General features: G+C 34.9%; 1 protein-coding gene across 17 annotated transcripts in view; it reads right to left on the bottom strand.

Moving 5' to 3' along the window:
• The window catches only part of SEMA3A (semaphorin 3A), a 454,575-nt gene that overhangs the window by 27,100 nt on the left and 402,953 nt on the right, over positions 1 to 24,522 (bottom strand). For all 17 annotated transcript variants that reach the window (XM_077863814.1, XM_077863816.1, XM_077863815.1 and 14 more), the window contains 6 exons: positions 15,393 to 15,535; positions 13,669 to 13,783; positions 13,511 to 13,580; positions 11,651 to 11,795; positions 8,020 to 8,239; positions 5,025 to 5,116 (listed from right to left, as the gene is read on the bottom strand). In XM_077863814.1, the coding sequence (XP_077719940.1) occupies positions 5,025 to 5,116; positions 8,020 to 8,239; positions 11,651 to 11,795; positions 13,511 to 13,580; positions 13,669 to 13,783; positions 15,393 to 15,535 (785 nt within the window). The remainder of the gene's footprint in view (positions 1 to 5,024; positions 5,117 to 8,019; positions 8,240 to 11,650; positions 11,796 to 13,510; positions 13,581 to 13,668; positions 13,784 to 15,392; positions 15,536 to 24,522) is intronic.

Raw genomic sequence — 24,522 nt, 5'->3', positions numbered from 1 at the left:
TCAAATCACAAAAATCGAGATGACAATTCATCACAGATTTTCAGCTTTAAAAGACAAAGCTGACTATTGTATTTAGGTTCGTATAATATTGGAATCAATGAACACAAACAGAATTTGGAAGAGTTAGGAAAATTTTCCACAGCAACTTCTTCCATTCCAGCAGTTTTGCATGAGAAATGGTTTATATGGTTATGTAAGCAGCTAACTGCACATAGACTTTCATGAAATAAGTTTTATAGCCAAGGTGCAAGGAAAGTGCTTCTTGGATAGTGAATTAACAGATAATATAATTGAAGTGAAAGTTAGCTCTAATTTATTTTAAAAACCTAAGTGAAACAATGTAAGAGTGAAGCTGATTAATATTTATACACTTCATGTTCATGGAAAATTCCAAAAATCAACTATCTATAAGGTAGATGAAAATAAATCATTTCATACATAAATTGTAAAACAAGCAAACCCCAATACACACCAAAGTTTAGTGTATCATATTATGATTTCAACATTCTTAAATTAAGACCCTACAATCTCCTAATTAAAAGAACCACATTTATTTTTTTGGGCCAGGAAATCAATAACAGTTTGGGATAGGATATTTGCTGCCTGCAGTTGAATTTTAATAGACAATATATTAAGATGACATCCATTTAAGTAAGCTATATTTTTTCTGAGAAATAGCTGGTGGTGAATATAACTTCCATTTAAAACAGATGTAGCTTCATAAGCATTTTTAAATGAAACTGGTTTCAACTGCAAAGTTAATTGGTGTTCAAGTAAAAATGAAATTAAAAACTTAGCATCTTTTCAAGATTTTCTATGACTCTAATTTACTATATTTTTTTTCAGATATTTTAATCCAGTCCTTATTAAACTTTCGCGCTTGTAGAGCTTTTCAACCTGCTGATCCCAGGAGAATCTGACATAACTCCCTTGATGCTAAGCACGTGGAGGCTCCTTTAGAATGAGTTAATAGACTAGGTTTTGGAAAGCATCAATTATGTTTTACATTTGAATGAAAATTAAACTCTTTCATTTGTTAGCTCAGCTGTTCATGGAATATTGCATAAATTGAGTTTAAAATGCATGCATTATCGATGTAACTAACTGCCTTGCAATCCTTTGCAGTCAATAGGACTATAAATAAAACCCATTGTACTACATGCACAGCAACTTGATTTAACACTCCTCTGTCTCCAAAGTAAAACCTTCCCTGGACTGGAAAGAAGATCCCATAGTACGATACTAATGCCTTACTAATAATATTAATTTACCGGTGAAATTAATTTTTTAAAAACTTTAAAAATTTAAGAATTAAGGAATTAAGGCTCAACTGACTTTAACCAAGTTGATCAGAATCACTAGTAAATATGATCCAAATATAGATTTATGATTACAAGCAGTACTTGGTATTAGATTTCTCAGAACTTCACAATTTTGAATATGTAATGGCAATTTGAAATCACTTCTAGAGTCCTATACCAATGCCAGTTTTATTTCACCTCTTATTACCTATTAAAATTTTATTCTAAAATGGAAATTTTTATTACTGAATAATATTTTTCTTTCTATACTGATTGGGATTTGATTTCACTCAGAATTTTAAAAAAAGTATCTTGGATGTAATTGAAACCATTGGAATGTTCTGTGATTAGCCAGGGTGTTTTCCTAAAACCAACCTCAGGATGGCAATGGACATATTACTGGCTTTAATTCAGCCTTGCAAGGACAACAAATGAACATGGTCTCCTGGAGATGATATTTTGATAAAATTAACTTGTTGGTTGACATTAAACTCCAAGAGTATCTGATACTACTATGACTGGAAATCTGTTCCTTGTCTATTTACTGTGTCAAAATACTGTTATGCTCAGGTTAACACTTTTTTTTTTTTTAGGTTAACACTTTTTAATTTTGCTTTATGTTAAATGGAATTACATGTAAGGCTCAAATAGAAGTATAGAAACCGTAATGTTTCTCTGCTTGTTTCACTGAATATAGCAATTGCTTTAATGTGTTGTGTTTTTTCCCTCCTAGTTCAAAATTAAACAAAGTTTGACAGTGAAATATTCCAATTGCTAGACCACAATATATGTATGAACTCTGCCTGATAGAATAGAATGTTAAAAGTAAATATTTCTCTAAACTCTGCCCAAATATGTTTTGTCTACTTGAGTGCCAAAGAAATAATAATGACAATAATGTATAGCAGAGAATATGGGAGAGAACTGGAACATTTATCTGTGGAAGGAGATGTGTCCCAGAATGCAAACAATCTTTTTATAAAAGCATAAAGTCACACAAAAAAATCACTTATTTACCAGCACAGTATTACCTACTTATAGGTAATTGTTGATAATGATCAATGACCTTTCTTATGATATCTTAAAAACCATAAAAATGTCATTCAATCATTATCATAGTCTTAATTCAGTTGTGTATTTCTCTGGAAACTGCAAAATATTAACAAAATCTCATGGATATTAAGCATTTGCTTGTGAGACTGTTGGCTTTCAACCTCTCAAGATTTTGTTAAGTCAAAAAAAAAAAAAAGATTTTGTTAAGTCATTTAACAGATCAGCTTAAATTAGTATCTTTTGAAACTAGAATTTTTATTAATGTACTAAGATGTACTGAGGTGTGAAATACAAACTTAAAATCCTAGAGACACAGGGAATTAAATATACAAACAACTGAAAGGAAATACATGATGGGAAGGTGATGGAAATAAGCAAGACATTTTTAAGTTAACATAATATTTCAGTGTGTCCTATAATTTCATTTGCAACAGTGGTAACAATGAAAATTTCTAAATATAGAGAGTTGGTAATTTTCTTTTCTTTCTACTAGAGATTACTATGGGATATAATCAGCAGGATAACTTGTTGCTGTTTCCAGTTTTCCACTGGCCCCACTCTTTAAGTATGCCTCCCTGAGGAAGACCATAAACACTTTAATTTCTCATATTTCATTTTTTTCATCAATACCTATTCCTTCATTCACTTAATAGATGTTGGCTGAAAACATGTTTTAGGCTCTGGAGACACAACAATGAACACAAGACAACAATTTACTTATTCACCCTTCAGTACCCATGATTTCTTTGCTAGATCTAGAAGGACTTCTATATCGTGAACGTGGTCCATTTGGATAATTGTATTTTTGAATTTGTAGGCTAAAGCATCAATGTATAAGTACTGAAATGGGACTTAGTGAACAATAGTGATTAGTTATTACTCCATATTAGACATGACATAAGGCCAAAATACAGGATTTTAAAAACCAGAATAGAATAATGATGATTTTTATTATTTTGAAGGCTTAATAGAAAATTTGACTCGAGATGTGGCTTACTTCTTACTTTCAGAGTAGCTAAGCTAAAACAATAAAATTGTATTAATAAAATTTTGAGCACAGTACACCTGGACCTGGCACTGTCCTGGATGTTTTGTGTGTGTCTATTTTTTCTAGCTTCCTTGTGAAGTAAGTATTCCACTGGCTGTTTCACTTAAGCTTCTCTTGATGCAAAAGCTCAAAGAGACCATACACATATGCATTCCAAAAAGAAATACTACGTCGATGTGATCGAAGTGAAAACTCTTTCCACTAGAACAATGTTTAGTTGCTGTTACAAGATATCTATGTCATGATTAATCAATTATTTCAGTGTTAATCATGATTTTAATTGTGTGAGTGTATATTAGGAGCTTGCCATATTCTACTTCATTTTCTCTTCAAAACATTCCTGAATAGTGAGCAAGAACCTAATTGGGTTAAAAAAATGGTCTAGAAATATGGGGCTAAACAAAGTCGTAGGAAGTTGATTAAAATACTTAATCAACTGAAAAATTCAATCCAGCAGCTTTGTTTTATAGATAAGGTTTCTGGAACACCTGGGGCCTAAATGAGATAATTTTGAGTTGTGAGATGAGATCCAGTGTTTTCTAATTTTCTGCCTAAACTATTTTTCCAATTCCAGTTTGTTTTGCGGTTATAAATGCTGCATATGTTTGCACTATTCTTTTAATAAAAATTGAAGTAACACCTTCTATGGGCATCTATTTCCCTGTCATATCATAAATAATTCATATCAAGGTGTGCTTCAATTCAAACTCTTCCTACTAGCTAGTCATCTAAAAGAAACAACAGACATTGTATGTAGTATATGTTCTATTACCTTCGTTCTCCTCTCTCACTTCAACCCATATCCTGCTTGTCTCTACTCCCCAGTACTATACAGATTTACCTGGGCCATCTGTGATTCTGGAAAAAGGAACAAATATTTGTATATTTCTTTAAGTGTGTAGACCGGGAACTCATAACATATTTGCCACCAGTGATATAAAAACCTCAAACCTGGGGTGCCTGGGTGGCTCAGCTGGTTAAGCACCTGCCTTCCACTCAGGTCATGATCCCAGGGTCTGGTGGTGGAGCCCATGCTGGGCTCCTTGCTCAGCGGGTAGCCTGCTTCTCCTTCTCCCTCTGCTTGTGCTCGCTCCCTCTCTCAATAAACAAATATATATGTAAATGTATATGTAAATGTAAAACTCAAACGTTTTTTGCTAACAAATGATTTCAGAAAATATGATAAAACAATTCATGAATAAGCTAAAAAATGACTGACATGTCTTCATTTCCCTATCATTCGAATGTATTTTTCCTTTAATACAATTATGGAAGTTACCTATCATCCCAGTTAGAGCATAAAGCATGAAAGAGGAGATTTGGGGGTGGGGAGCAACATGAGTCTAGTCACTGTGGTAACTTACATAAATAATATAAAACATAAATCATATATTTTATTATTGAGAAAACACAATATGAGCCAAGAATATATTTCTTTACATTTTTAGATTTAACTAGCATTGAAAGTTTCAAGGTTTATTTTGACTAGTGTCTGGCTTTCTAATTGACAAGCTAATTGGAAGGGCATGCTAGACTACTCGTCCATACCAACTCAGTATGCAGCTGTCCTAGGGGAGAGACACACGTGAACTTGTTGACACTTGAAATTAAGCAGCACTCACCCGAAAAACTGTCATTTCTTCCAGCAGAACTTCTTCTAAATCATGCCAAGTTTCCTTAGGAATTGAAACGACTTTAAGAACAGTCCCAACATCTTGGAAAGAAAGTGGAGGAGGAGAACACAATTTCAATAGATCTGAACAAAAGCCCGTTTTAATTAATGAAATCAGTATTTGCCCAGAAAGAACACTGTGACCTCAGTCTTCCTTTTTGTTATAGCAGTAGTAAAATATATATATATTCAAATGCATTTCATGCAACTAGATAGATTGCATACATGGCTGTGGAACAAAAACAATCGAAGTTTTAGAAATATGTGAAGCTTGGAAGAGGCTTTATCTTGAACTTGTAAAATTAAAAAATATGTTTAATAATCACTAGGTTGAATTAATTATGTTTAAAAAAATTTTAATCTCCATCATCAGGTGTCTCAGAAGAAAAAAAAATGATAATACCAATTTGATATGACAGGTTTTTCCACTTTTGTTGTGAAAACAGGAACTACCTGTAAAGACTTAATGCAGATGCAAAATGCAAAGAATGTTGTCAAGCAACAGTAGTCAGAGCTTCAGAGCCCTGCTGCTCATCTTCCACTGCCACCTGGAACCCTTTAGTGCTTATAGGCCCCTAAAGACAGCTCGAAGACCATTAAGTGATGAATGACAATAACTTGATTTCCCAAAATAAACACCTTGGATTTCTTGTTCTGGTAGTTTTTCAATAATGGTTAAGCACGTTTGGTTAAAAAATTGGTTGATTAATGTCTTGAATAATCAATTTTAGAGTACTAAAGAAATTTAAAATTCAGGACCATAAATCATAAAAACTACTGTATCTAGTTTAAAGCACTGTTTATCCTAATTCTCATTGTGAAAAGAGACAAAATATTTTAAGGAAAGAAGTGTTGCTTTTACTCTAAATTGGGTTAATAAGGGGACACTATTTTTCCAGTATTCACAGGTATGTTCCTATTCCTTGATAGAATGAAGAACAGGAGCTTATTAACATTTTTTTTTAAAGTGGATTCTTCAATATTTTAACATTCTAAGTCTGATCAGCTGATCCATTATTTTTATCTTAAATTGGCTCATTTTAACCAAGTTCAACTGACTCATTATTTGAAAAAAAGAGTCATACATCAGAAAAATAACAATGTATTCATTGAATAGCCACTGATAACCATTTTCAGGGCATCAATACGATGTCCTTTGTGAGATCAAGAGAAGTTGCTACTGAAAAAAAAAATTAAAAAAAGTTGCTAGGGTGTCCCTTGTAAAGTGGGGAAAACACACACACACACACACACACACACACACAACCCTCTGTTAAGAGGTTACTTCTATGTTTATAGGACTTTGGACTACTCATGACACCAAGATTAAAGGTAAATTAGGTTAATCTACTCAGTGCCTCTGATGGGTTTCCAGTATCTAAACATAACTTTATCTGTGTTCCAGATCTAGTTTTACCGAGTAGTATTTCAAACAATTTCACACAAATTGAATCAGATTACTCAACTAGGATCAATATACTATGATGTGCAACCCAGTTAAAAGATAAAATTACTGTAATCAATTCACTTTGCTGACAGATGACCCTGGTCTGTACTGACCGATAGGCATCCGTATCTTCAGACATTCAACATGCTCCTGAAACTGGCTCCTTTAAAGACAGCTTGTGTCCAAGAGGAATTAAAAACTCATGATTGGATTTCTTTGGTCAAATAGCCTGAAGCAAGCCTTTGTTGCACAGACAATGAGTGAGGGACTCCTCAAGGTGTTTAGGCCAGAGGTGGAAAAAAAAAGGTAAGTGTGACATTACTGAGAAAATTTACTCTGTAGATAGATCTGATCATATTTTGACATTGAATACAAATACTATCACCTTATAATTTCTAAAGATGTATGTACCCAGAAGTTGATACCTGCAATTCATTGATTTTTATCGAACTCTTGAGTCTCATTGAGACTCTTTTGATAAATTTTCTCACTCATAAAAGTAGACTGCACTGGACTGCTCAGACTCTGACACTGTTACACCTGATAATATAGCTATTTCACAATTTCATTATAAAACTTTACATCTTTACAGCACCTACCACACACTTGCCATTCCCCTGTAGTTAATTCAGTTTTTTTTCTGTTTCTCACCAAGGGAAAATGTATGTTATTATACCAAGTTTCGGTGGTGCAGTCACTCTGCTTCTCACTGATTTATGTCAGTTAACAATGCTAATGGAGACTAGGAATTTATTGCCTTGGAATCTGACCCTAATAGCAAGTTTCAGTTTTGTAACTGGTGCTTTCAAAATAGTATTAATGAACAGAGTAGGGGTAAAATATATCATAAAAGCAATGGGATTCATTCTGAAAATATAACTGCAAAAAGCTTGCTTGAGTCATGGATTTGGTAAAAATGCGTTGTTAAATTTCTTTAGAAATGTAACTAAAATGTATCTGATGATTCTTTAGGTCCATTTTGTTGCTCCTCTGATGAAGTTTTTTTTTTTTTTTTTTTTTTTTTCTGATTGTATGGCAAAAACACTAAGCAAATTTTGTTGCCAAAATTTATTTGCTAGAAGATTTGCACCCTATGATAATTTTAAAGTTCAGATAATTTTGCATCAATATTGTCCAGATACATTATTGAATGTCTTGGGAATTTTAGGCATGGTTTGAGCAATATATTTTTGTTCAAAAAAGCCAATGGCTAGAAAAGAGTTATGATTCAATCATAGGCATTGTTTACCTAATCATTAGCTTTACCTGGCTGCACTTGTCAACTTTTGATTGAAAAGGAGATTAGGTTTAAATCAATATACATCAGGTTGTTACTTTTTTAGTAACACACTGTCATGGTGGATGTTCATGTGTTTTAGTCGTTTATTAGAGGTTAACTACATCTTGATAGTGACTATAAAAACTTCCTTCAGTTCTTAGCACACTCAATTAAACAACGTTCTGGAAGGAAATTTAGAGCTAAAATTAAAACATTTACCTGTTCCAATAAACATAACATCATATTGGCCATCTTCTGCATCCACTCGATCCACTACGATTTGTGTAAATTGATAATTTACATCTGTTTTGATCATTATTGGGCGGTTGTTAATAGGAAACACTGGATTGTACATAGCTGGATGACTTCTTGCAAATGTTATAACATCATCAGGAAGGTCCTTTGTAGAGTCAAATCCACCAAATGTCTTACTGGGACACTATTAAGATAAAGAGAAGAATATCTTTTGATAAAAAAAATATAGTAAATAGAATTATACATTATACAATAATCTATGACCTCAATGGTCATGAACTAAATCTAAACCTGTCATTATTTCTTTAAAGTGAAGTAATTGATAAACTAAAACATAAGGTTATTGATATTAATAGATGTAATATATAGTATATATTTCGTAAACATCTCTTAAATCTCAATGGGATTTAGTTACCATTTCTTACCAAAAACTACAAACACATCTAAAGAATTCAGTGTACAGGAGTCAGATGCCTCTGTTAGTAGCAACACAATATACTCTACTGATACAGTAAAGTATTTGAAATAAGAAATGGAATATGTTACAACTAAATCAAATTAATAATCAGATTAGAGACTCTCAGAATAATTTTCTTAGATACATTTTTTCCCCTATGGCATCATGCTAAAATACAAATACTCTTTTCAAACTAAAAGACAATATAAACTATTCATTGTTACTTTGTTTCTAGCCTAACACTGAAAAAGTACCACAAAAAAGTACCAACAGTACTATCTTATTAACAATTGATTTTAAGGATAAGGAAATGTATTATTCAAAGTGTTTAACAATCTGCATGGCCTTGAACACTGGCCAATCAGAGTGGATGAAGCTGAACAGATAGATGATGGCTACAGAGAAGCAGAAAGGATGCACTGTGGTACACTGGCATTATGTCACTTCGGGGTATGAATACTCCCCATATGGCAATAAAACAAAAATGAGAAAATTCATATTTCACTGTGTCTCTTTCCACTGCATTTAATTACGTGGTATAAGCATTCAAAGTATAACATCCCCAGTTTCTTGGGGGTTTTTTGTCTCATACCTAAGTAACTTTTTCCATTTAATGACTGAGGTTGGGAAATGAACTGTAATTAAGAGAAGTTCTTGATCTTACAAGACGCTTAGAAGGAGAAATCAATTGTCTCTGCCATATCCTTCATACAGGTCATATGACTTATGGGAAATGAAATAAACTTGTTTTGAAATGGGAAGAATATCTCTGGATATGTATGTATATGTTGTATACATGTCGTATATGTCCTACAATAGTTGAAGGATTTAAGGAATTACTTTTTAAGCAAATCATAAAATTACTTATTGAATGTAATATTTTCACTTAGTATGTTTCTCCCCACTAGTGTTAACAAAACGACTAGTCTCAGCTGCTCCTTTTTTGAATTAATGAACTCATTCAAGTGAATTTTATTCATGGAGCTAGGTGCTCTGTCCTAGAGGCCCTTCCCTAATTCCTAAATTAGGCATTACTTTCTGCTTCTGACTTTAAAATTCGGTGCAGGGCAGCCCCGGTGGCTCAGCGGTTTAGCACCGCCTTCAGCCCAGGGCGTGACCCTGGGGTCCTGGAATCAGGTCCCGCATCGGGCTCCCAGCAGGAAGCCTGCTTCTCCCTCTGCCTGTGTCTCTGCCTCTCTCTGTGTCTCTTATTAATAAATAAATAAAATCTTAAAAAAAAAAAAAAAGAAACAACTCGGTGCACAATGTGACTTAACCTCTCATGTTTTAGCAACTCTCTGTGAGTCATAAGTGAGAACACAGGTCTAGAATCAAACTGCCTGAACTGAATCCTCATTCCTCCCCTTGCCTCAGAGGCCCATCTGTGAAAAGGGAACAAGAGTTAGGCTTTTGAATATAAGATACATAATACATATAAATAATATAGGTGTATATAAATCTCTTAGAATAGAATCTGACACATAGTAACTTCTAACGTCTATCATTAACTGCAAATACATTATGTATATTAAGATCAAAACCTTTGTACCCCCAAACAAGCACTACAATATCTAGTCCCCTGAAGGAATTCCATATTTGTTGAGGTGAAATCAGAAAGAGTCCAGTTATATTGGGAATACCCTGGCATTAATGAGCCATAGAGATATAAACAGCCACAGGGATATAAAACTCACCACCAACAAAGTAAAAGCAGTTTGCCATTAAGAAATAGAATAAATATCTTGTGCTTTTTGTAAAACTCATTTGACTTCATATAATCAATATTTCGCCTTGTTTGTTCATTCTTCTGAAATGACAATAATCTACAAAATTTTTAATCTACAAGAACTATCGACTAGAAGTAATATTTATGAAATGCAGAATTTTCAATTTGCTCATAAAGGAGTTTATAGAGAAAAACAAGATTAAAAGCCTCACATTCAATAAAATGTATAAAACATAAATTACTGGAATTTAACAGAACAAACAAAACGGAAGTAAAATTAAAGAAAAGGCTAAAACTTCAAATGTAAATTATTTCATCACAGGGAATTATTGCCTTAACACTTCTTAGGATGAGAGATGTTGCACTGAAGCGGGTGGGCAGTCCGCTTACTATGGCCTCATCATCACTGATAACTTCACTTATTTTCTACCATATTGAGGTCTTTGGTTTTTGGTTTATTTTTTTCTCCTTTTTTTCCTTCCTACTTTAAATTGCAGAGTCAAAGCTGGTTTTATTTTGAGTTCTTTTTTTTTTTTTTTTTTTTAAGCCTGAATGTGCCCGGGGGCTGCTGGAGGGAAGAGGGAAAGGTCCGCAAGAGCAGAGAGTGTCGGTTAAAACATCTAGGCCCTGCTCTCGCTGAGATTTTCTTGCATATCTTCTTTACCTACTTGGGGCATGCGCCAAATTCCCATGGGACAATAATATTGATTTAAAGACTTTTCTTCCTCCTATTTACTAGGCAATCCTTGAAGCTTTCATTATAACTAGGAAGAACAGATCCTAATTGTTTCAACTCTCCAGGAAGGCCATTTTCAGAAAAGAAAATAAATAAGGCTAACCATTCACTTTCTACTTCTCAAAAATTATGGGTATTAATGACTGGTAAGCACTGAACTTAACCACAGAGAGAGAGAGGCAGAGACAGGCAGAGGGAGAGGCAGGCTCCCTGCGGGAGCCCGATGCGGGACTCGATCCCGGGACCCCAGGATCAGGACCTGAGCCAAAGGCAACGCTCAACCCCTGAGCCACCCAGGCACCCCAAAACATATTTTTAAATGTAGAATTCCACAGTATCATAAAAAATCCTAGCTTTGCCATTGTTTATAGTCTTGGCACCTTTGTTTTACATTATCTATAGTTAATACCTGTTTGTAGCTGCTTTTTATAACCTTCAGCAAAAATTTATTCTTTGGTATTTTAAACACCTGGACCATAAGTAAATTAAAAAAAACATTAAAAAGGGAAGGAAAAAAAAAAAAGGAAGGCACCTGGCTGGCTCAGTTGGAGGAATATACAGCTCTTAATCTCGGGGTTGTGAGTTCAAGCCCCACATTGGGTATAGAGAGTACTAAAAATAATTAATTAATTAATTAATTAATTAAAGTAATTAATTAAACACCTAGGCCACTTACAGTTCCTGGTCGTGGGTAGGGGACTCTTCCTTGATAAGGTACCCACTGATAGTTGGGACCATCCCTGTGAGCATATGGACCAAGGAACACCCTTCTCACATCACTCATGCTATACATACACACAGCTGACCCCTTGAAGATGTTACTAAAAAAGAGAAACAGAAATAAAACAGATTTTCATCCATATACAGTGGTAAGACAACTGTTTTTAAGTTGTTCTAAGTTCTTAAATATCAGATATCAATTATCAAAACTTGAATGTAAATTCAATCTCAAATAAATGTTTGGGATTGTTTTTAGTCATGTGTAAATATTTTAGCAATATACAAGGGAACAAATTCTGATTACTGAAAAATAGAAGGCATAGACGAAACCATCATTAGTACTCACAGTACATATATTTACATCATGTGTAGACAATATACGATATGAAGATACATATTCATATACATAAACTTTGGTGGGAAAACACATAGAGATGATCTTCTAAAAAGTAATGTTTAATTTTGATATCAAATAGAAATAAAAATATAAACAATGGTAATATGTTAAGCCTCAAGCATGATTACTGAAACCAGAGAACTTTTAAGCAGGCAAGAATGTTTAAGAAGTCATAAAAAAAGAAGTTATAAAATAACCTGAAACTGGTGCAGAAAATGAATAGTTAATGTCAAATGGTGTGTCACATTGCATTATTTTAAATTCCCAAACCACCAAAAGCATCACAGCCAGTAACAAAGTCTGATTTGTGTGAAGGCATTTAAAGCAATCTCTTCCTAACTCAAAAAATTATTTTAAGTTAGTAGCTGTTACATCCTAATCAAAGTGGAGTACTATAGCAATTATCACCATCATTTTGTTGACAAAAATCAGGTACCTGAAACAACTAGAAGTTTGCCATGAGCTGCCACAATTTTCCATTTTATTATACTCATATAAATACAGCTTGAGAGATATAAAACAGTTGTGCACACTTAAGATACGGAATGATTATCTTTTAACCAGTATTTCACCACAGAAACTTACATATAAATCATACCAAATGAAAAACATGTGTTTTCAAGTTGATTATTAGAAAACTCTTCCATACAATGTCTGGTAGAGGGCAAGCTGCATGAGGGAAGAAAGATGCCTGGTTGCTTTTCTGTAACATCAACTACATGATGAATGGTACCTGACACATAGTAAATCTCCGTAAATATTTATAGAATTGAATAACGATATTTTCATAAAGGAATAAATAGCACCCATCCTATTTCTGCTGATTCAGAAACTCTGCGGGGAGGGCCTAGCATGCTTTCTGGGCAACTCTGATGGATGCTCAAAGGGATGTCTGAGAACCACTGCACTAAGCAATGAGGAAGCAGAAGAAATGAATTAATGTCTGTTTAACAACTCCAGGTAATATCACTTTTATACTGAATGAGATAGTCAGGAGATAATTACTGCTTGATTGACAGCAAGAGCCTTGGGAAGATGGGTGAAGGGGAAAGGAAGAGGGTGAGGCTAAAGGGGTGGAGGAAGAAGGGAGAAGAGGAAGTGTTTTACCTGCAGTTTATAGCTCTACAAACTCTGATCAAAACTCAGATTTCTGCTTTTCAGAATAGTCTACATTTCACTCAGATTTTAAAGTCAAAGCTATATATAGGACATGACACATTTTTCATCCTATTTATGGTGATGATATTCTTTGCTGAAATTTATTATTTTAAACAACTATGTAGGTCATAACTTATTTAAACTCAAAGTTTAAGCCAAGACTGTTCTTTCAGTAATGTGTCTTCAAAAATTATGGATACTTGCAAAGCACCTAAAGGAAACGAAGTTTCTATGTTAATAAGGTAGTAAAAAATTGTTTACCTGGAAGTTGTAAACACTCCATATACAATTGGATTCTTAGGATCTTTAGAATTCATTAGGAATACATCCTCTGAAAACAAAATTAGAAAAAGTTGCATTTTGGTGGTTATGACAATGTCTGAACAGATACTCTCTGTATCACATCATCGGCAACTTACGCAATTCATCAAAATGAGTGTCAATGCCATTTGGACCTGGCACTGAGCAAATCAGACGAGCTTTGAGGAATGTTGTCCACTTATTCACCAGACTTCTGTGCCCCCCAAAGTCATTCTGAAAGGAGATAACACTGGTTTTAAGAAATGTGCATGTGAATGATAATTTCAGATATTTCTCTTTATCTTTGTATCTTGAAACATATACAATTTCTTCTTCAAAATATAAGTATTTTTATTATAGATCCAAGTAACTATGTTTTCTTATTATACTTTTGGTCAAATCTATTCACTCAAACTTTATTCAAGGAATGGCTTAGAACATACAGTGAACACACTGGGACGTGATACACTTAATGAGTATTTATTGAATGGAAGACTAAACGCACACCTCAGAGCCCATACTGAAAATAGGCCTCAAACAAAAGTATATCAACACTGGATATTTTGTAAGTTGAACAGCTGAAATAATTTTGACTTTACAAATAGCACAATGAAAAGGTATTTGCATAAAACTTAATATAAGAAATTCATTTATCTCCTAACTGATAACAAAACTGAATTTTTACTTAATGAAGCAATAAATTATATTGCTATAGTATATGTTTACTGGTAACTTAAAGTCTTTTAAAATAATATTTATGTGCATATGTTTGAAGGAACACAAGTATTCCTTCAGAAACATAACAATGATTTATATTTTGTTTATATAATTCTATATACTATAACGATTTTTTTAAACTCTTGTAGGCAGTGCTTTTAAATATGATTTACATTTTTTGGATAATAGATTCTCATATAATTTCACATATTTTTGTATGTTTCCAGATTGTTAAAACTTTTAGTTTTCTAGTTACTTAATATACTAGAGATAAATAATTAGATCATGATTAGGGTAGGCAAGATGCTAACTAACTCCCCCAATAGAGATTTTCAAAAATTTCCTATTTTCTTAGAAAAAGAAAATTCCATTGAAGACAATTATTGGATCTGGCTTTGTGATTTTCTTGAGATGAAAAGTGCTTGAATATATATTAACAGTTGGTTTTGTTCATACTGCATATATATCCCGTACTATACAGTGTAGAGGGAAAGGATAGTACTGTTATCATATCTTCACATTGATACTAATTAATCCATAAACATTTATTGAGCAATTTTTATTCTATATATCTAACAGTATAATGTAATATCATACTCAATTTTGTGTCACAAAATTTTGAATTTTGAATTTTGAATGAACAGTATAATGTAATATCATACTCAATTTTGTGTCACAAAATTTTGAATTACCTCCAAGTTCAGAACTTCACAATCGTATATGTATGTTCATGTCTAGGATGCTATAATCAATTTATAAAATCAAACTATTCCAACAACAAATATCCATTCAAAAGTTACACATTGTAGGAAACTATGCTATGTTTGACAATATAAAAAGTATGTTTTCCTAGGTAACATGAAAAAATGTTTCTTTAGATTTCAAAGATAGTTTCATGTAAGTTTGAAATAACTTATCACCAACTCTGCCTACATGTTTGCCTATGAAGAGTCACTCATAAGCAACTATGTTTTCAGTCATTTTTTACCATTTAATATTTACAGTGATCAGTCAAAATTTTCAGCCACATTTTTCATTGTACCTGCACACAGGTGGAAAAGAAAAAGAAATAAAACCATAATTGGACAGTGAAACCCTCCTCAATTGTTTTTTTTCTTTACCTCACCTTGCATATCTGTCCTATTCTAGCATGAGTGGCTTTTCCGGTGTGTTCTCCATCTATCGCATTTTCACGGAAGAAAAAATATACTTTGTCATCTTCAGGGTTGTCACTTTCCGGGATGAGGTGGGCACTGATGAACCTTGGATCTGATAGAAAAATTACAGCATATATATTAATTCACAGTTAGATAAATAATACCATTCATTACAGTCCATTTTCACTTTCTCTTCACTTCTTTTTTGACATATTTCAAGAATTAATCTTTCCATAGCTCATAATTATGTAAGAATTACATTATTACTATTATTACTATTATTAGAATTATTACTATTCATAATTATGTATTTTAAAGTATGTTAGAATTCACCTTATGTTGCAAAAAAGAATTATTACTATTCACCTTATGTTGCAAAAAAGAATTATTACTATTCATAATTATGTATTTTAAAGTATGTTAGAAATCACCTTATGTTGCAAAAAAATTTCTTTAATTATTTTTTGGAAAGTTAGGAGTAGGTGCAGAAATTCTCAGTGTGACCACATTGTACAAATGCATTCCTGGATATTAAAATATGTAAGTGCTATCAAATATTGCTTACTGCCATCATCATTGTTATTCTTCCTTCCAACTATAAAATAGTTTAAATCAAAGTACAGATCGGTCTATTATAGTTTTCAGCAAAGACTGGATGAGAGGGGAGATCCACATAAAATAAAAAAACAAACCCTCTCCATTTCAGTAAATGGCAACATTATTTACCATGTACTCAAGCCACCTCTGTATTCTGGAATTCTGGATCCACCTTGAGTTCTCTGACTCTCACAACCCCGTTCTATGCATCGGCACATCCATCAGCTTTCTCCCCATGCCGTCTATGACCAGTCTGTCCCAGGCCACCATGGCCAGTGCTGGACTCCTCGCAGCCTCCTGGTTTCTACCTTGCCAATCCCATTCTATTTCTCCACACAACAGTCAGAATGAACCTCCAGTATGTCACTTCCCTCTCTAAACCCTCCTGTATCTTCCCAAATCACGAACAATAAAACAAATCCTTCCTGCGATCAGACCTCATTTATGATTTGGTCTCTGCTAGCCTTTTTTCTCTACCTACCCTTCCTTGCCTACTTGGTCCTAGCCAGCCACACCACTTCCTTTCTGCTTTTCAAACAAGTACTCTCAGTACTGCCTCAGATTTTCCTCCCTGTGTGACTCTGACCTCACAAATCAGAATGACTGGATTCCTACTTTTACTCAGGTCTCTCTTCAAATATTGCATTATCAGACAGATCTTTGTTGACTATTCTATTTACAGCACTAAAATCCTTACTTTGGGTTATTATTTTTTCATGCATTATTTCTCTTCCTAACATTATTAAACACTTGATCTTTCTTTGTCTCTAATCTTATGTGTTTATTGCCTAGCTCCCTCCCCACCCCAATGGAATATAAATGCCAGGAGAACAAGGACATGGCACGCTTTGTTTGATGCTATGATCCTAAAGGTTAAAACACAGTGGCCATTCAGAGAGTATCTGTGCAAGGAGGAGCAGAGAGAAAAAAGAAATAAAAAAGAAACAAGACTGGCTATATTATGCAGAAGGTATATTAGCAATGTTTAGAGCCACATTTAAAAACAAAACAAAATAAAACTTTGTAAATACCTGGGTTGATGTGGTTGTGATGCTTACAAACATATAAAAGTATACAATAGCTTCATTGCTTTAAGATGTAATATAGTTAAGAAGCTGAGTTCATTTCACTGAAAGCACTTAGGACATTGCAGGTATTTACATTCTTACAATAATCCATCTTTACTCCCATGCTATATTATGTTACTGAGTCAGAAATGAAATATGCGCACGTGGGTCAGTACCGTACTTGAGATACCAGTGAAGAGGTCTGAACCCTGAAACTAGCTTTCCCCATGTTATTTCGTCCTAACTTTTACACCTGGGTACAATCATCGCCATCATGTGTTCTGGGCTTGTAACCTTCCTACTTTCTTTTAACATTTGCTCTGGGACCATGCACGTAGGGCCGCACCCCACTATCCCACTCAGGGAACTTATACAGACTCTGTACGTAATGGGAAATATACCATTATTACCTATTCACATTTAAAGTTCAGTGTGCCCAGTGGCCTAAGAGTGGGGAAACAACTTTTAAAAGTTGGACTCACTTAGCACCAGAACTTTTATAAGATACGTAAAATAATATACTACTTCAATCTTCATAATTATCGCAAAGCTTGCTTTTCTTCACAAAGCTTTCTTCGTAAACTTATTCATATACATACATATGTTTGTATGTACATGTTTGTCTCATCAGGAATAATGAGCAGAATAACTAATGGGACATGGTAGGAACTGGTATGTTACAGATCAAAGAATTCTTACCACACTGATGACGTTACGCTCTGAGAAACGCAGCGGTGTGCGTGTGTTTGTGTGTGCGCATAGAGAGCACAGACCTCCACATCAAAGAATTCAGTTCTGACACTTGCAACATTTTGGCAGGGCTCTTAGCTCTCAGATCTAAGAGGACTAATTTTTACATTGGGTTTATTTCAAATTGAGTTCTTCTTTTTAAAAAAAAAAAAGATTTATTTAGTTATTCATGAGAGACACACAGAGAGAGGCAGAGAGACAGGCAGAGGGAGAAGCAGGCTCCCTGCAGGGAGCCCTACGTGGGGCTGGATCTCAAGATCCGAGATCACGCCCTGAGCCAAAGGCAGATGCTCAACCTCTGAGCCACCCAGGTGTCCCCAAACTGATTTATTTCAAATTGGATTCTATTCACTTTATCACAAATAGTTCGTATAAAAACACATATTTTAAACTTAAATGGTGCATGTGAAACACTTTATAAAATGTTAACAAATATATTATGTGATGATAATAATGAAAGGAAGCCTCACTCACATGCTAAATTTGGAGATCTCATAATTCAGCAACAAAATTAGAATTAAAAAAATCATATATTCTTCTGCTTTAATACTAGAGCACTAAAAGAGAAGTTTGGGGGCTCCTGGGAGGCTCAGTGGTTGAGCGTCTGCCTTCAGCTCAGGGCGTGATCCTGGGGTCCTGGGATCGAGTCCCGCATCGGGCTCCCTGAATGTACCCTGCTTCTCCCTCTGCCTGTGTCTCTGCCTCTCTCTGTGTCTCTCATGAATAAATAAATAAAATCTTTAAAAAAAAAGGAGAAGTTCATCTAATATTACCTCCCAAATTAGTGTAGTTGTTCACACAAATAATTGCATAACTTAAGAGAATTTCAAGTAATTAAATCCAGCTATTATATTTGCTCACAAATATGTCTAAGACACTGTGTAGGAAACAAAATGAATAATATATATCACTTATTCTCAGAAAGTTATAATTTGAGGCCCCTGGGTAGCTCAATAGGTTAAGTGTCTGCCTTTAACTTAGGTCATGATCCAGGGTCCTGGGATGGAGCCACACCTTGGGGTGGGAGGTGGGTCCCAGCTCGGCAGGGAGTCTGCTTCTCCTTCTATCCCTCTCCCTAGTCATGTTCTCTATCTCTCTCTACCTCTTTCTTTTTCTCTCAAATAAGTAAATAAAATCTTAGGAAAAAAAGAAAGTTATATTCTAGCAAAAGTCAGAAGCACAAAAGTGACAACAAAGCAAACAATATTTTACATGTACAGATAGTCTCTTAGTTTGGTATCTGGGCATCACAGAAGATGTTACCAAACATCATGTTTCACTCTCTAAAATATCTGAAGAAAATAATCATTTTACAAGCATGGACTCTAGTGAGAAATAATTCAAGCAAATTATCAACCACATTCATTGTTGAAAGGGTCTAGGATGTCTCTCCTTAAATATTTGATACTATAGGCATGGAGGACTTTGTTGGTAAATTAAGTCTGACATAGTGTCAGAAACAGCAAAAAATAAATTATATGTGGGAAAAAGGACAAATCCATTTTAAGAAAATAAGAATATCAAGAAAAACAATATCAATCTAATGTATTTTGTCTTTAAGACCTTCAGGATATGTTCTGTACTTGGAAAAGCATTCATTCCTATTTCAAAATAAAATAGGTCTCTAGTTAATCTCTTCTGAAAATTTAAAAGGATTCATTCTTCTCCTATTTTAAATTTACAAAATCTTCTCTATGATAAAAATCTCTTCTGAAAACTCTTGTCTTCAATGCCTCAAATTTCACCTTCCCCTTCCTTACTACATTTTGTCCTTGTACCCTTCCTCCTATTCTCTTAGTCTATCTCTCTTCTCCCTGATGAATTCCCCTCTTTATCCAATCCAAACCTTCTAATCAATCATTCTAATTGCCTTCCCTATTATCCTCAAACCCCTTGGGCTCCTGAACCTCTACTGCACCTGCCTTACAAGACCCCAGAACTTTTTTTCCCTGTGTCCCTGTATCTAAGCAAGGATGATCATATCATCATAGTAAATGGATGTGCTACTTATTAACTCAGGCTATTTATCCCAAACAAGAATCCTAGTGTTACTAAGGAATTACTTTATTGACTTTTAGTGGAGTACTATAGATTTATTAGCAGCAACTCTTTAAAATCATTCTGGGGATGCCTGGGGTGGCTTAGCAGTTAAGCATCTGCCTTTGGCTCAGGGCGTGGTCCTGGGGTCCCACATGGAGCCTGCTTCTCCCTCTGCCTGTGTCCCTGCCTCTCTCTCCGTGTCTCTCATGAATAAATAAAATCTGTTAAAAATAAATCAATAGAATAATATCATTCTGATTGTCTTCAAGCCAACTAAGGTACGATCTCTCTCTCTTAACTCTCCAAAGATGGACTTACTTGCTATATTGATACAACCAAAACCATTAAATGTGAACTTCCTCCTGTTCCTTCCTTTACCCTGATCTCCAGTTTTCCTTTTCTTTCTCTCTGTAGAAAAATGATCTCTCCTCATTTCTAAGCCCAAAGCCTCCCTCTATTTGCTTTCAATCCAATAATCGACAAAATATTGCTCCGTTAACAATCTCTATTCTTCGCACAATCACTCACCATCTGTATTTTCATTTATCAAATCTTTCATAGACACCTACAGTATGCTCTGGATTGTGGAGGATTAGGGGATACTATGATGAAATATTTTCTATCTGCGAGGGAATGCCAACGATTAAACAGCGATTATTACACTGCACAAAAAGAACAAAAATAAGAATTTGGGAAAGAATGCAGTTGGAAATAGAAAGGAAAATTAATCTTGCCTTAAAACTTGTCACTAGGACAAGTTTTTCTTAGAAGATATGACCTGTAATTCAAGACCTGAAGAGTAACCAGGAATGTCCCAGGTAGAAGGAACACATGCAAGGTCAGAGAAACTGCAAGGTTGTGCACACAAACAGTAGTCAATGAAGAGACAGGTGGTCAGAGAGGAGGACAGAAAGTTAAGTGGAAGCCAGAATAAGAAGGAAGTGTTGTTCAGAAACATATTGGCCTCGTGGCTTTGAGGGAAACCACTGAAGTATTTTAACCCTAGTAATGACATTATCAGATTTCTATTTTAATAAGATCACTGTGACTGCTATAGAAAAAAATATATAGCAAGGCAAGGATGAAGGCAGGAAGACCACTGTGGAGGCTGGTGATTTGGGCTGGAATAGCAGAGATGGTGACGTAGGCGAGGATGATGTGAAGCACGATCAATAGATTGTGTTCACTGAGGAGATGTTGAATGTAGGGAGTAGGGGGGAAACCTGGAAATATTAAAGTAATGTCTGATCTAAAAATTGGTTGGATAGGAATCATTTACTGAGATAGGAACGCCCAAGAAAGGATAGATAAAGGACTAGAGAAGGAAGATGAGCTCAGTTTTGTGCTGCTTTTAAAGTGAGATGCTTGTAAACTTGTCCCACAGGCCAGGGAATGCAAAAGTTCAGGAAAGAAATGGGAACTAGAGTTGAAGTTATTTTAACTCGACAGTGGGGTGTAGGGTCCAAAGAGAAGAGAAGACAAAACCTAATGCAGCGAGAAAAGCGATGAAAACAGGAAGAAATCTAGCAAATGGGGAGTTGCAAAATGAAGGGAAGAAGTTGGTTCTTTTTTTTTTTTTTTTTTGGCTTCTCAATCTTTCCCTTTTAAATGATTCTGTGCCAAATATTTCTTTTTAAAATAGTTTTACCCCACAAAAGAAAACAGGAAACTTCCATCGACACTGTGCTATAGAATCTGCTGTGCTTCTTGCACCCACTAAACCCTACGACCCCTTGACAGAGCGCTCATACTCAGACTCACTGCTCTGTTGACTCCTCAACTCTTTACCGTCTGTCTAGCTTTTGGCATTTCACCCCTGAGAGTGTTCTACTGATAATCAATAGAAACCATCAAATCGACGAACAGAATTGGCTGCTCATCCTTCCTTGGTTGTCTGTAGCCATTGGCACAATAAAATCTTTACTGAAGGTTTTCACGGTTTCTCTGGTGTGTGGCTTCTGCGGCTCTGAACCCCAACTGCTCATTATCTAGCCTTCACTATTTCCTTTATTTCCTTTTCCTCTCTCCTAAATGCCCAAATATAGATGCTTCCAAAAGTCCTGTCTTTTTGGGCACTTTTCCTTGCCTTCCACTCCTGTAAATGAAGACTTCGCCAGGTGTTTCTTCCACTACTTCAATATTCTTAATTTTGTTATATTTTTAGAATTTTTTCATTGGGAATTGATTCACTTTTAGAACTTCAAGTATCTCTGTGCTGTATCAGCCTTTATTTTCCTCCTAGATCCAAGTCTGCATTTTAAACCTTTGGCTTAAATTTTCTACCTAAGTAGTTCATTGCAATTTTAATTCATCATGACTAGTAAGGAACTTACCTACACTTCTTTTAAAACTGCTTCAGCTCCTACCTTTCCATTTTGGCTAATGTCAATATCAACGTCTACATATAAAATGTTATTTTGCCTTAAATTGCTTCCATTTCCTACAGGACTTCTGTTTTGCCTTCTTAATTTATTATCAGACTTATTGCTGCTATTTTTGCCACTTCTTTCCCTGTTTTATACTCTTAATGTGGCTTGTACAATTCGTGTTCTTTTTTACTTTACAGTTACACTTTTGGAATCATCTAACTGGTCTTCTACGTGTATCAACTGTTTCTTCTAAGCCATCCATACAGTGCTATAGGAGAAAGTACTAATAATAGCTTTAACTATATAACTTCCAGAACAGATTTCAGGTTTGACGGAGTATGACAACGTCGCCTGAACTAAGATGTGGAAGCAGAAAGGCCAAGGTCACTGTGAGCCAGTAACAACTCTAAAAGTAGATGCTCCATTCATCAACACGTGCATGTGACACGGACCACGGTTTTGGCTCCAAGCTTCCCAGCGTAAGGGGAAAATGGGAAATCTTACACTATTCACAGGGTCTCTAAAATAGAAAACAAACTGAGGGCAGTCAGTGGTAGCCACAAACTAACTCGGACTTCTATTTCTAGCAGGATGGACCACTGTCTCCCTTCAATAGCTCGGTGAATCTGCTTATCATTCAAGAAAATACCCAATCTACTATCTTCACAGGCATTTAGTTCATGTAACATGAAAGTTTGCCTTTTATCTCTTTTATAACATTTAATTCTTTTTCTATTATCTTCCTTTTTGTACTTGTTATGACAGGCATTTGTCCTACATCTCTCCCTCTCTCGCTTTCAGCTTCTATATATAACAAAGTATTTCCTGAAGCATTTTGAATCTCTCACTGCAGCTACGCAAATGTAGGCCCTTATCTCTTCTCCCCTGGCCATCACGTTCAAACTGTTTTCTCTGCCTCTGGCCTCACCTTTTCCAAACCTTCTTGTACTACTGTCTTTCCCCTTTTAACACACAACCATTCCCTGGCACCTGGCGTATATTCCTTGATTAGAATCCAGAAAACTCTTCTTTAATCATTTGTTTTCTTTCCTCTCTCTTCTTGTAAGCTGATCTCCCTATTTCTTCCCAATTATTTCTTCCAGGTGAAGCATAATTTCTGAAACAGAACATGGTTCCTAAATGAGTGAATAGATTAATAAATGAATTTCCTAAACTATGTAAAAGTGTGTGTGTGTGTGTGTGTGTGTGTGTTTAGAAGAGTCACATTTCCTTGCTTTTTGACAGTTCTTTAAAGCTATTGGGAAGAGCAGAACAGCCCCCAACAGTGTTTAGATCCCCAATTAAAGAACTGCTTGGACATGTTTCTTTAAATTGCAACTATTTCTAAGAGTTATTACACAACAGCAGGTTTTCAAAATGTTCTCCTGAAATTTCTTTCTTTCTTTTTCTTTTTTTAAGATTGTATTTATTTATTCATGAGAGACGCAGAGAGAGAGGCAGACAGGCTGAGGGAGAAGCAGGCTCCATGCAGGGAGCCCAATGTGGGACTTGATCCCAGGTCTCCAGGATCACGCCCTGGGCCAAAGGCAGACACTCAACCACTGAGCCCCCAAGTGACCCTGTTCTCCTGAATTTTCATGAATGTTCTTTTAACATGGAAGAAACTTTTCTGTTTTTGATCCCATCCTTTTGTCTTAATTAATATAGTAAAATTAATACTCTACAATATTTCAAAATTAGATTCTATCAATAGGACTAAAATCACAGAAAATATGTCTCTCCATTTTATGAAGCTAAAAACAATGCATATGTTGGAGGTCAGAGATTACCACTGTCCTGAAAAACTACAAGCAATTCAATAACTTGCCTTGTCATCAAAAACTCCCCATGGAAAACTTTTACCCAAATTCATTCATACTGACCTACTTTATTAGCTCTCCTTGAGAACCAAAGAAAGTTCATCGTATTCACAAAGGAAGCTATTCTACTTTCAGTTACTACCGTCAAATGGCAGGCAGAAATGAAGAACTCAAACTCACTAGTTACTTTTGCTTTCTAAATCTGTATTCTGTAGGCCATTAGGGCAGAGAATGTCTCGTTCCAGACTCCAGGTACAAGTGCCTGATTTCAATGTGGCCAAGTCCACAAAACTAATAGACACACATATACAGATCTTTAAATAACGTGAACAACGATAATATCCCTAGATGCCTTTCCACATTTCAATGTTCTCTATTCTGCAAAGTTCACAAAATCCCAAGAGACGATGATTTAACAAAATCTTTGAGCTTGTACAATTGAAAATTTTTCTTACA

Source organism: Canis aureus, chromosome 21 (assembly GCF_053574225.1).
Source record: "Canis aureus isolate CA01 chromosome 21, VMU_Caureus_v.1.0, whole genome shotgun sequence".
Lineage (NCBI taxonomy): Eukaryota > Metazoa > Chordata > Mammalia > Carnivora > Canidae > Canis > Canis aureus.
The sequence above is the reverse complement of the archived record's forward strand: the minus strand, read 5'-3'. Positions and strand labels throughout refer to the sequence as shown.